Below are 13,380 nucleotides of genomic sequence, written 5' to 3'. Positions count from 1 at the left end.
AGAACCAAGTCTTAATGGATGAGAAAAAGCTAGCCATATGGAAACAACAGGGAAGGAAAGAATATTTCAGGCAGAAGTAATACCAAGTACAAAGGCCATAAAATAGAAAAGAAGGAAAATCTATTGTAGTATGATGAGTTAAGGGAAGAGTGGACATTAGATGAGGTTAGAGAGATACGAAATTAGATTCTTATTCTGAATGCACTGGGAAATCACTGATGGCTTTGAAGCAGGAGAAAAAGATTTGACATTTTAGTAAGATCACTTTACCATTATATTGAAAGTATATTGGAATGGGACAAACACAGAAGCAGTGAGACCAGTTAGGAGAGGCAAGGTAATGGTAACTTGTGCCAGGGGTATCTATTTATCCCACTGAGAAGGGGGATCTACATCCCTTCCCCTTAAGTTTGGGCAGGCTTGTGACTACTTCCACCAATAGAGTAACAGTGGAATTGATCCTGGGACATCTGAATTTAGACCATAAAAGCCCATACCTTCTCTGCTGGAACTTTGCTCTATCCACCATATAAGAAGTCCACCTACCCTGAGTCTTCTCTAGGCTATGAAGGAGCCTAGGCACATGAAGGGGCCATGTGTAAATGTTCCAGTCAACAGCCCGAGCTGAGGTCCCCGTTGACAGCCAGGATCTGCAATCAGATGTGTGAATGAAGATGTCTCCAGATAATTCCAGCCCTGCATTGTTAAGTCACCCCTAGTCTCTAAGTCTTCTCAACTGAGGTCCCAAGATATCTTGATGCAGAGATAAGTCATTCCTGCTGTTCCCTGTCTGAATTCCTGACGTATTAAGATTTGAGGCAGTTTGTCACATAGAAAACAGTAACTGGACCACTGGGAGAGGAACATCTTTGAGGGGAGAAATTAAGAGATGCCAATGAAAACTGAGGGCATAACATAAAGCAATTGAATAGAGAATTAAATAGTTTGTTGGACATATGAGTGTAAGCAGACAACTGGGCTGGAGATATGCTATTGGCAAGCAGCAAATGGAGCCTATCTACTTTCCTGGGACTGGGTGAGTCCACTTAGGGCAATGCATGGGCAGAGAAGAGAGGCTAGTTCAAGACCTCATTCTGAAAAAGTCCAGTACTTAGAGGTAGGTAAGAGAAAGAGTCAGAAAAGGAAATTGAGACAGAGTGCCCAGTGAGGCAAGAAAAAAACTGAGAGAATGGTTTGTCCCAAAAGCCAAAAGAGAAACTTATTTCCAGAATGAAGAGAGAGTCAACTTTGTTGAAAACTTTTGGGAGTCAAAAAGATAAACGTGGTCACTGAATTCAGCAGCAAGGGGATCACTCATGACCTTGAAAAAGAATAATTTCAGTGACGGTAGATTGTTCAGAAACATAATGGGGAAGAACAGTACATTCTTTCAGAAAAAGCTGGATCACCATGCTATATACAGCTAGCTTAAGTGCTACCCAAACTGCATAATTTACCTGGGAGGGGAATAGCACAATGTAGGAAACAGCATACATTTTTGGCATCAGAACTCATTGAGCTTCAGTTTCTTTCTTCATCTGTAAAATAAGTGTAATAATACTTCTTCATAGGATTGTTAAAAGCAAAAAATGAGATAACATTTTAACACAGTGCTAGGCATAAAGAAGTTTGCTCAGTGCTCGTTCATTGAAAACACACTCATTGAGTGCCTACTGCATGCCAGGCCCTATGCTGGGTACCTGGATACAAAGATGAGAAGTCTCAGTCTGTGATCTCCAGAAAGCTATGGATGAGGAGAAGATCATCGTGTCAATGGGGTTGTGACAAAGGAGAAGAAAACCTGAAATGTGTCTGAGGGAGTCAAAGAAAGCTCTACCGAGGGAGTAACATTTCATCTGTGACTGAAAGGCACGCGTTCGGTTTGCCAGGTGGACGAGCTGGGGAGGGCATTCCAAGCAGAAAGAGCATCATGTGCAAAGGCTCAGGGATGGGACTAAGCATAGCATGTTCTGGAGCTACAGAGAGCTGAGTGTTGCCGCTATATAACCTGTACAGACCAGGTGGGGGTGGTGGAAGGAAGGTGGTCAAGGATGAGGCCAGGCTGGCAAGAAGGAATGGGAGGATGAAAAGCCTCATTTGGGGGCGCCTGGGTGGCTCAGTCAGTTAAGCGGCTGCCTTCAGCTCAGGTCATGATCCCAGGGTCCTGGGATCGAGTCCTGCGTCAGGCTCTCTGCTCAGCGGGGAGTCTCCTTCTCCCTCTGCCTCCACCCCCCGCCCCCGGCTTGTGCTCTCTCTCTCTGTCAAATAAATAAATAAAAATCTTAAAAAAAAAAAAAAAAAAAGGAAAGAAAGAAAAAGAAAAGAAAAGCCTCATTTGTCATGCAGAAGAGTTTGGATTTTATCCTGAAGGGATAAGGAGCCCCTGGCCCAAGGAAGTGACAAAACCATTCTTAGGCATGGAAGGTGGACTGAGTTTTCTCAGCTTTGTAAAATGCCTTGGCCTTTGCACTTAAAAAAAAAAAAATGGTATCTCTGAGCAATGCCTGGCAGGACATGTGCTATAAATTATTTTTCCAATTGTGACACTGGACTGTTTTCATTCTCTTGAAGAGAGGAACTCATGGACCAACTGAACAAAGTAGAGAATCCAGAAAGAGACTATGTTAGAGAAAAGACTAAATTAGTTTTCTGTTCTTTCCATAGAGGATAATGTCAATGCCATATGAAATGGTGATCAAAGAGCTTGCAGCAAAACAAAAACAAAAAAGTAGGCAAAAAGTATAAAAGAGATGTGGTACATTTAATTTAAAAAAGATGTCATACATTTAATCGTGATATGAGGTTGGCATTATCTAGCTTTTGTGACATGTGGTATTTGTAGTTTTATAGATTTGTGATTTGATATGCTTTCTTTCCCATCTTAATCTCTAAATTTTTTTTGTATCAATGATTTTGCATTCTTTTTCTTAAAGAAGGTTTTAAAAATTGAGTATGCCTTAGATCCCACAAAACCTGGATAAACCATTGAGTACTGCATTATCCTTTACTGGTTTCCCTAAACTGGCTTGCAACTTTGTAAATAGTTATTTTATGAAACTCTACTCAATTTCCCCATTTAAGCATGCCATCTGTTTCCAGTACCATGACTGATACAATAATGTTCATGTGAGTCATATTCTTTGTCTATCATTTATACATTATATTCTTCTGTAAGTAAGAAGAAATTGACAGTAACAAAAAGGATGTAAGAGATATCTATAGGGGCGTCCAGGTGGTTCAGTCGGTTGAGCGTCTGCCTTCGGCTCAGGTCATGATCCTGGGATCCTGGGATCGAGCCCCATGTCAGGCTCCCTGCAGGGAGTCTGCTTCTCCCTCTCCCCCTACCTCTACCACACCCCCCCCTCCGCAGCTCATGCACTCTCTCTCTCTCTAATAAATAAAATCTTTTAAAAAAGAGAGATCTACATATCTACTTATCTATCTGCTCTGTGTATGTGAGTGTGTATATTTGTATACACACAGTGTATACATCAACATCATGTATAGATTATGAATAGATTAAGTAATTGTTAACAATGCTCCATGGAGAGGACAGGAGAACAAAGGACAGAGATTAGATGAGAAACTACTTTTATTATAGTCTCCTTTTTTATTGTTGAATATTTTTCATGTTTATGTATTTATTTCTCAATTGAATTAACATTTGCGGTTCATTTTTGTTCAAACTAGTTCAGTAGGTACTTTTTGAGGGGGAACAAAATATAGAGTTGGGTTTTACTGAAGTTTGATCAGTATAGTTTATTTTAATGTTTTATGTCCATCCAAAGTTTTCTTGTACTCAGAAGATTTCTGGGACTGATGATTAGGCCTTAAAGAATAGAATAGCTTAATGTTGCCCATCAAGTAATAGGGAGAAAAGTAACACTTATCACTTTATTCAGATCCTACCTTTGAAATATTCTCTGAGGTGCTTCCTGTGAGGAGAGCTTACATTTACTAAAAGACTAAATGGTCTTTTTATTCATTTTTGAGGGTCTCCCTAGAGTTGCATAGTAATTTTCAGGCACAGTACAAAATACCCAATTTTTTCACACATATCCCCAGCCATAGAGCTGACCCTCAGTACCTTGCTCTCATGAAGCGGGAACTCATATCCATCCCAGCCCTATCCAGCTGATTGAAGCCAAAGCCCAATTCCCTGTCAGGGAAACTTGCCAGGAGTATGGTCTGCGATCCCTAGTAGCTCCCTGTTGAGGATTCCTCTCACACACTCTACATGTGCAGAAGACTAGAAAGAACGCTAGAATCATCTTAAAGGAAGGGAAGTTTGTTGGGTGGGAGCCCTTTGGATACCCACACATCACATTGCAGAGTAGCCTGCCTCTTAACCTGCTGGGATAAAGGCCCTGGAGCCTGGGAGGCAGCTGAGGCTTGGGAAATTTTGCTAGGGAAGCGGGGAGAGGGTACCCCTTGCTATGCAAACATATCCCCACAAAACCAGAAGAGAAAGAATGGAGAAATATGGCCTGCGAAGTTGAACCCGTTTCCTTTTTATGGTCCTTACTATCTTCTGCCCGCAGTTTATCTGTTCCAGTCACTGAATGCCTCAGGAAAGCTAATGATCTCTGGAAAATGGTAGTTGACAGTACTTCACCTTGAATGTTTCTCCCCTACACAAATGATATTATCATGGCCAGGGAAGAACGCAACCATGTGACTTCACCCCCCACCAACCAAAATACTTTCCATTGTCCCCATGCCTCAAATTCTCTTGATAAAACAAAGCCTTTTATTCCACAGTTAGAGATAAGGTAAAGTACCCTAGGAGGTGGAGCCTATTGGCTTAAATACACAGGAAGGTTGTTAAGGGATCCCCTCAGGAAAATCCCTTCCAGGGGAGCTGAAGACCCTCTGACACCTCATTGTAAAAATTCTTTTTTCTCATGAGAAGCAGATGGAATTAACAAGCTGAGATATCTGTCTATTGTTCTCAAGCAAGGCACATATGAATCTTTGTGTCCTTTCTCATGAGATAGACTTTATATCTGCATTGAGGGACAAGAACATCTACAAATATCCTACTTTGTTTAGGAATCATGCTCATTCTTTATGTTTCTATAAAATAAAACAAAGAAGCCTGCCTGCAGTGACTGGAATGAGATAAGAGAATTGTGATTGGAAGACCCCAAGGGTCCTTCATTTCTGCCTTGAAGAGAGAAATACAAAAGCTCAACACTATGGCCCCCACCCCTTCTTATCAGCTTGGATGGTTTGCAAAGACCTGGCTCTAAGAGAACAGACCAAACTCCACAGAACTACCAGGTCTGGGCATGAATAATTATGATGACTCAGGAATCCCAGCTTCAGAGAGTGAGGTCAGACACAGTATGGGTGATGCCTAACACTGATTTTTTTTAATAACTGATATTTATTATTTTTAAACCTTGATTTTTATTATGTATGACTGACATACAGTAAATAACGTATGGTTAAAATGCACACTTTGATAAGTTTTGACATATGAATATACCCATATCATCACCACAATCAAGATAGTTTAAATATCCATCAGCCCCAAAAGGTTCCTCATGCCCTGTCGTAATCCCTTCCTGTTGTACCTGCCCATCTCATCCACCAGGACACCACTAATCTGTTTTCTATTACTATACATTAGTTTGAATTTTCTAGAATGTTATAAAAGAACTCATACAGTACATACTCTTTTTTTTGTCTGCTTCTTTTGCTCAGCATAATTATTTGGGGATTCATCCATGTTGTTGAATGTATCAGCAGTTGATTCTTTTTTATTGCTGGGGAGTATTCCATTGGGTACATATACCACAGTTTGTTTATCCACTCACCTGTAGATGGACATTTGGGTTGTTTTCAGTTTGGTGCTATTACACATGAAGATGCTATGAACATTCATGTCTTAAGTCTACATAGATGTTTGCTTTATTTTCTCTTAAGTGAATACCTAGGAGTGAATGTCTGGATCATATGGTAGGTGTATGTTTCGCTTTTTAGGACACTACCCAACTGTTTTCCAAAGTGGTTGTACTATTTTATATTCCCACCAGCAGTATGTAAGAGTTCAAGTTCCTTTACCTCCTTGCCAACACTTGGTATGGTCAGTCTTTTTAATTTTAGCCATTCAGTAAGTGTATAGTGGTATTTAATTGTGGTTTCCATTTGCATTTTCCTAGTACTTAATGATGCTTACCATCTTTTAAAATATGCTTTTAAAAGATTATTTATTTATTTATTTATTTATTTATTTATTTATTTATTTGACAGAGAGAGAGAGAGAGCAGAGTGAGCAAGAGAGAACACGGGTTGGGGGGGACTGGCAGAGGAAGAGGCAAACTCCCCGCTGAGCAGGGAGCCTGAGCCAAAGGCAGACACTTAGCCATCTAAGCCACCCAGACACCCCTAAAATATGTTTATCTGTCATCCTTGTCCGTTCAAATCTTTGCCCATTTTTTTTAATTGGGCTGCTTACTTTCTTATTATTGAGCTTTGAAGGCTTTTTAAAAATATATTCCACACGCAAGTCCTTTGTCAGATATAAGCTTTGAAAATCCCATTTGCAAGACTCTATTTTCAAATAAGGATAATAAACCAGCTTTTGGTTTCATTGATTTTCCTCTATTGGTTTTCTGTGTTCTGTTTCACTGATTTCCACTCTGATCTTTATTATACCTGCTCTTCTGCCCATTTTGAGTGTCGTTTTCTCTTCTTTTCCTAATTTCTTAGAGTGGAAAGTGAAGTCGTTTATTTGGGTCCTTTATTCCCTTCTAATATAGGCATTTGGAGCCATAAATTGTCTTTTAAATACATCTTTAGCAGCACTGTGCAAATTTTGATCAGTTGTATTTACATCCAAGTCAAATAGCTTTCTAATCTCTCTTTTGACTTTTTTTCTGACCCGTGGGTTACTTAGAAGTATGTTATTTAATTTCCAAATATTTGGGAACTTTTTGATCTCTAATATATATTCACTGTGTTCAGAGAAAATAAATTTTTAAATTTATCAAGACCTGTTATATAGACCTATACCAAGGTCCATCTTGGTAAATATTTTGTATGCAATTAAAAAGAATGTTATTTTGCTGATGTTTGTTGATGACAATTAAGTCTTGGTTGCTAGTATTGTTATATCAATTATTGAAAGAATACTGTTGAAATCTCTGGATGTAATTGTTGATTTCTCCTGGCAGCTCATCATTTTGTCCTACTGATGAATTGACCCCTTTATCCTTATAAAATAACCTTCTTTACCCTTGGCAATATTCTTCATTCTGAAATCTACTTTTCATTTATTTATATAGCCACTCTAGAATTCTTTGATGCTAATACAGTATATAGTTTTCCCTCCTTTTTCTTTTAACCTATTTGTGTCCATTATATGTAACGTGGATTCCTTTTAGGCAGCATAAAGGAAGGTCTTGTTTTTTTATCCAACCGGCAATCTCTGCCTTTTCTTTAGGATGTTTAGTCCATTATATATAATGTGATTATTGCCACAGTTAGATTTAAATCTATCATGTCACTATTTGTTTTCTATTTGACCCCTATATTCTTGATTCCTCTTTTCTTTTTTTGTCTTCTTTTGGATTATATGAGTATATTTTATGATTCCATTTTATCTCCTTTGTTGACTTATTAGCTATAACTTCTTATTTTGTTATTTTAGTGGCTGTTTTAGGGTTGTTAGTATATATGTTTAACTTATCACAGTCGGCTTTTTTTTAAAGATTTATTTATTTATTTGAGAGAGAGAGAGTGCACAAGAGCAGGGGAGGGGCAGAAGGAGAGGGACAGAATCTCAGACTCCCTGCTGAGCACAGAGCCCAATGCAAGGCTCAATCCCATGACCTTGAAATCATGACCTGAGCTGAAATCAAGAGTTGGATGCTCAACCAACTGAGCCAACCAGGTGCCCTTACTTTCTTTTTTTTTTTTTTAAGTTTTTAATTCCAGTTAGTTAACATACAGTGTTATATTAAGTTTCAGGTGTACAATATAGTGATTCAACACTTCTGTACAACACCTGGTGCTCATCACAAGTGTACTCCTTAATCCCCATCACCTATTTCTTTTTTTTTTTTTTTAGAGATTTTATTTATTTATTTGAGAGAGAGAGGGAACACAAGCAGGGGGAGAGCAGAAGGCAGAGGGAGAGCAGGCTCCCCGCTGAGCAAGGAGCCCGATGTGAGGCTCGATCCCAGGACCCTGGGATCATGACCTGAGCCTAAGGCAGACGCTTAACAAACTGAGCCACCCAGATACCCCCATCACCTATTTCACCTATCCCCCACGCATCTCCCTTCTGATAACCATCAGTTTGTCCTCTGTTAGTTAAGAATCCATTTCTTGGTTTGCCTCTCTCTCTTTTTTCCCCCTTTGCTCATTTGATTTCTTAAATCCCACATGTAAGTGAAATCATTTGGTATTTGTCATTCTCTGACTTAGTTCACTTAGCATTAAACTCTCTAGCTCCATCCATGTTGTTGCAAATGGCAAGATTTCATTCTTTTTTATGGCTGAATAATATTCCTATTATATATATATATATCTCCATTCCACATCTTCTTTATCCATTCAACTTTTGATGGACACTTGGGCTGCTTCCATATCTTGGCTATTGTAGATAATGCTACAATAAACATAGGGGTGCATGTATCCCTTTGAATTGGTGTTTTTGTATTCTTTGGGTAAATACCCAGTAGCGTGATTGCTGAATCATAGGGTAGTTCTATTTTTAGCTTTTTGAGGAACCTTCATACTACAGTGGCTGCACCAGTTTGCATCGTCATCAACAGTGCAGGAGGGTTCCTTTCTCTCTACATCCTCGCCAATACCTGTTTTTTTGTGTGTTGTTGATTTTAGCTATTCTGACAAGTGTGAGGTGTGTCACACTCTGCCTTCAAGTGATATTATACTACTTCACGTATACTATAAGAATTTTATATTCTCCCTCCCCATAGTTATGCTATTGATTTTATATGTTTTACTCATGCATAAGTTATAATCCCCACAATACATTGTTATTTTTGTTTGAGCCATAAATTATCTTTTAAAGATATTCAAATTAAAGCAAACAAACAAACATTCTTACAGGGTGCCTGGCTGGCTCAGTTGGTAGAGCATCCCACTCTTGATCTCGGGGTCTTGAGTTCCAGCCCCATGTTGAGCATAGACCTTACTGAAACAAAAACAAAAACAAAAACAAACCAAAAAAAATGCAAATCTTACATATTTGCTCACATAGTTACATTTTTGTTGCTTTGCATTCTTGTGTATATCCATATTTCAATTTGGTGTTATTTTCCTTCTACCTGAAAGATTTCCTTTACAATTTATTGTGGCATATGTCTGTTAGTGATAAAGTCTTTCAGCTTTTGTATATCCATAAAAATCTTTGTTCTCCTCTCCTCTTTGAAAGATATTTTTGCTGGGTATAAATTTCTGGGTCATAGTTTAGTATTTTTTTCAACAGTTTAAAAATATTGCTCCACTATCTTATCCTTGCCTTGTTTCCCATAGGGAAACATTCATATTTTTGATTTTCTATACATAATGTGTCTTTTCTGGCTGCTATTAAGATTTTCTCTTTGTTGCTGATTTTGAGCAATTTGGTTCTGAGGTATCTTAGTGTAATTTCTTCATGTTTCTTGTGCTTGGAATTCATTGAGCTTCTTGGATCTCTGGGTTTATAGTTTTCGAAAAAACTGGAATTTCTTCAGCTATCATTTCTTCAAATAGTTTTTCTGTCCCTCCCCCTACTTGGGGACACTGATTACACATATATGAGGATGCCTGAAGTTGTCTCACTGATTCATTTTCTGTTGTTTTATAATCTTCTTTACTGTTTCATTTTTGTTTCATTTCTATTGCTGTGTCTCAAATTCATTCATCTTTTCTTCTGCCCTTAATCCCAGCAGTGTAATTTTCATTTCAGATATTATAGTTTTGATCTCTAGAAATTTGGTTTTTTTCTTCATGTATCTGCTTAACTTTTCATACATCTGGAATATAATAATAGCTTTTAATGTCACTGTCACTAATTCCTATATCTGTGTCAGTTTTGTATCAGTTTCAATTGGTTGATTTTTCTCCTTATTTTGGGTTTTATTTTCCTGCTTTTTTGTATGCCTAGTAGGTTTTAACTGGATGCAAATATTGTGATTTTTACTCTATGAGGTGCTGGAGATTTTTGTTTTCTTATAAATATTTTTGAGCTTTGTTCTGGGATACAGTTAAGTTACTTGGAAACAGCTTAAGTATTTTTTTTTTATCTTGCTGTTAAGTTTTGTTAGGTAGGACCAGTTCCCCACTAAGATCTTACTTCCTACTCTCCTAAATGCCCTCTGGACTTGGAGGTTTACCAGTATAGCTGGTAGGAGCAGGCAGTATTCCTGGTCCTGTGTTACCAGTGAACACTATTCTTTCAAATTCTAAGATTGCCCTTTCTCCAGCCTTGGACAGTTCTCTTGTTCATATGGGCTGATGAGTACTCTACTTAGTGCTCAAATGGGACTCCCTGCAGATTGCCAGAGTTCTCTCTCTGTGGAGCTCTTTCCTCCCTGGAATACCAGACTTCTTAATCAACCAGGACTCAGCTGGCTCTCCTCAACACCAAAAGAGGGGGCCATATTCCTTCCAGGGTCCCCTCTGTACACTGTTGCCTAGAAACTCTCCCAAGGCAGTTAAGTTCTTTCTTTCTTACTTGCTTTTTCTTTCTTTCTTTCTTTCTTTCTTTCTTTCTTTCTTTCTTTCTTTCTTTCTTTCTTCTTTCTTTCTTTCTTTCCTTTCTTTCTTTCCTTTCTTTCTTTCCTTTCTTTCTTCCTTCCTTCTTTTTTCTTTTCTTTTCTTTCTTATGTGAAGACCAGGTAAATAGATCATAGGGCTCATCCTGTATCTTTCAATGCCTGATGTCCAGTTTTTGAAACCTATTGTTTTATATATTTCGTGTGGTTTTTTGTGGGTTTGGGTTTTTGCTGTTGTTGTCATTGTTGTCGTTGTGGTGGAAGTGGGGAGATTTGGTTGTTCTGGGCATGAAATCAAAGCTGGTCTCTGTTATCCCACCTTGGCTACAAGTGGAAATTCACCTGACATGGGATTTTAAAGAGAATAAAGGGAATGTGAAACCCTCTGATTTTTTTCTGTCTAGTTATCCCCAAATGTCCCCTGTTGTTTTGGTCAGAAAGAATCAAAGTAAACTCTGGCCCAGAGAGAGGAGGAAAATCCTAATTCCAAAGGGGGAAAGACGCATAGCAGCTCATCTCTGGTGCAGAGAATTTAGAAAGGAAAGGAGGGAGAGACACAAGCACGTCCTGCCACTGCAGAAGGGTTCCTCAACACCGAGCCCCACTTTATCCCGCTTCTCATTTTGTCAAGGACAATCTCTGGATCCATGAAGGCTTGGCAAATATTGGGATGCCACATGGGGATACTTCCCAAAGAGAACAGGTGTTCATTTAAGACATAACAATCGTGAGGGGAAACAGTGAAGGAAAAACAAGGCAGAAGCAAGTCATTTTCACACTGTGTCTTGCTATTAAATAGTACCATTACATATCTAGGGAATTCCCCACATTATGGATTTCCCCACCCCCATCACTGCAAAAACCAGACACTCATTGTCCCGGTCTCCCTTGTAGCTGTAGGTAACATAGACATGTGATCTGGAACACATTAATCAGATCCACCCACACCAGACTTTAAATATTTATTTATTTAAAGTTTGTTTATTTAGTTATTTATTTAAGTAATCTCTACACCCAACATGAGCCTTGAACTCATGACTCTGAGATCAAGAGTCGCATGCTCCTCTGACTGAGCCAGCCAGGCGCCCCCACCCACCCCAGATTTTAAATCAAATGTTTGTGTGCAAGTAGCAGGCACTGGCTGCATCTATTCTGGTAAGGTGCAAAAAACACCATGCCAGTTTACAGAGGCAGCAGTGCCAAGGCTCCTGTCCAGTGCCTGGCGTTGGAAGTATTAGCAGCACCTTGGGGTGGTGGGAGTAGGGTCTCCCTGAACCAGTTTGCAGTGTGATTTTGTGAATTTCCTGGCTGTGCCGCCTCCCACAGTGTGCAGCATGATACTCTGGCTCTCCTGGAGAATGTGTGTGTGTCCCAATGTCTTTTAATCCAGGGATTAGCAAAACTTTTCTGTAAAGGGGTAGTTTATAGAATGGACTGTGGACTGAATTGTGTCCCCCCAAAATTCATATGTTGAAGCCCTAACTCCCAATGGGATGATATATCAACTTGGGATTTGGGAGGTAATTAAGTTTAGACGAAGTCATGAGGGTGGGACCCAGATTAGTGCCTTTACAGGAAGAGACACCAGAGATCTTGCTCTTTCTTTTCTTTCTATGTGAGGACCAGCAAGAAGGCCACCATCGGCAACTGCAGGAGAAAGCACTCACCAGAAACCGACCATGCTGGCTCCTTGATCTTGGACTTCTAATGCCTAGAATGTGAGAGGATAAAAATCTGTTGTTTAAGCCAGTCAGTCTATCATATTTTGTTATGGCAGCCAACTTGACCAGGACATTAGTAAATATTTTAGGCTTTATGGGACATACAGTCTTTGTCCCAACTATGCAGTTTTGCCACTATTGCATGAAAGCAGCTCTAGACGATATATAAACAGCTGAGTGTGCCTGTGCTCCAATAGCATTTTACCTATGGACATGGAAGTTTGAATTTTGTACAATTTTCATGGGTCATGAAGTACTCTTTAAAAATTTTAAAATTATTCTTAGTTTGTGGGCCATACAGAAATAAACAGTAGGTCCCATTTGAGGACCTCTGTAAAAACATTCCTTTTCTGCTCAAACAACCTACTGTCGGTTTCTCATTTGCAACTAAGAACACTGACTAATACATCTATGCTTGTGTTAAGAGAAGCTTATTCTTAAGCCACTGAGATAGACAAATACCCATTCTGCTTTTCTTCAACTGCCAGAGAAGAATTTTCTACATAAACCTCCCTGGGTCACCTGCTGCAATTTTTAGCAACCCATAGACTCCTGGCACTGTCTAATATATTTCCAGAGTCTCCTCATGAGGAAGGATTTTAAATAGCTTTTTGTTTCCCTCTCCTATAGATGACTCTGCTCTGGAGAGCCCTTGCTCATCCGAGTGAGCCATTTGTTTCGTTGTCACCTGAACCACATGACTGTGGATAGACAGAGCTCAGCAGCCATAGCCGTAGCTCAGCCTTTCTGTAGCTGACAGGAAAGATCTGTGAGATATACGGGGATGGCAATAAAATAAAGTAGGCTGCAAGATGAAAGCAGGTCATTCCCTGGACTCATTTGTAAGGTGGATTTAGGAAACTGTACCACACTATTCTGGAAGCTCAGACTGACCAAAGTCATTGACATTTAGTATCCCCCCTTTT

General features: G+C 39.3%; 1 protein-coding gene across 2 annotated transcripts in view; it reads left to right on the top strand.

Annotated features, from left to right (window-relative positions):
* Window positions 1-13,380, top strand: part of METTL8 (methyltransferase like 8) — a 170,112-nt gene that overhangs the window by 127,007 nt on the left and 29,725 nt on the right. The window contains exon 11 of one of the 2 annotated variants that reach the window (XM_027591528.1): window positions 12,354-12,551. The exons of the other annotated variant lie outside the window; for it this stretch is intronic. Coding sequence (XP_027447329.1) covers window positions 12,354-12,427 — 74 coding nt within the window. The 3' untranslated portion in view covers window positions 12,428-12,551. Of the gene's footprint in view, window positions 1-12,353; window positions 12,552-13,380 lie in introns of those variants that run through there. 2 annotated transcript variants of the gene reach the window in all.

The sequence above is a fragment of the Zalophus californianus genome, chromosome 3 (assembly GCF_009762305.2).
Source record: "Zalophus californianus isolate mZalCal1 chromosome 3, mZalCal1.pri.v2, whole genome shotgun sequence".
NCBI lineage: Eukaryota > Metazoa > Chordata > Mammalia > Carnivora > Otariidae > Zalophus > Zalophus californianus.
The sequence above is the reverse complement of the archived record's forward strand: the minus strand, read 5'-3'. Positions and strand labels throughout refer to the sequence as shown.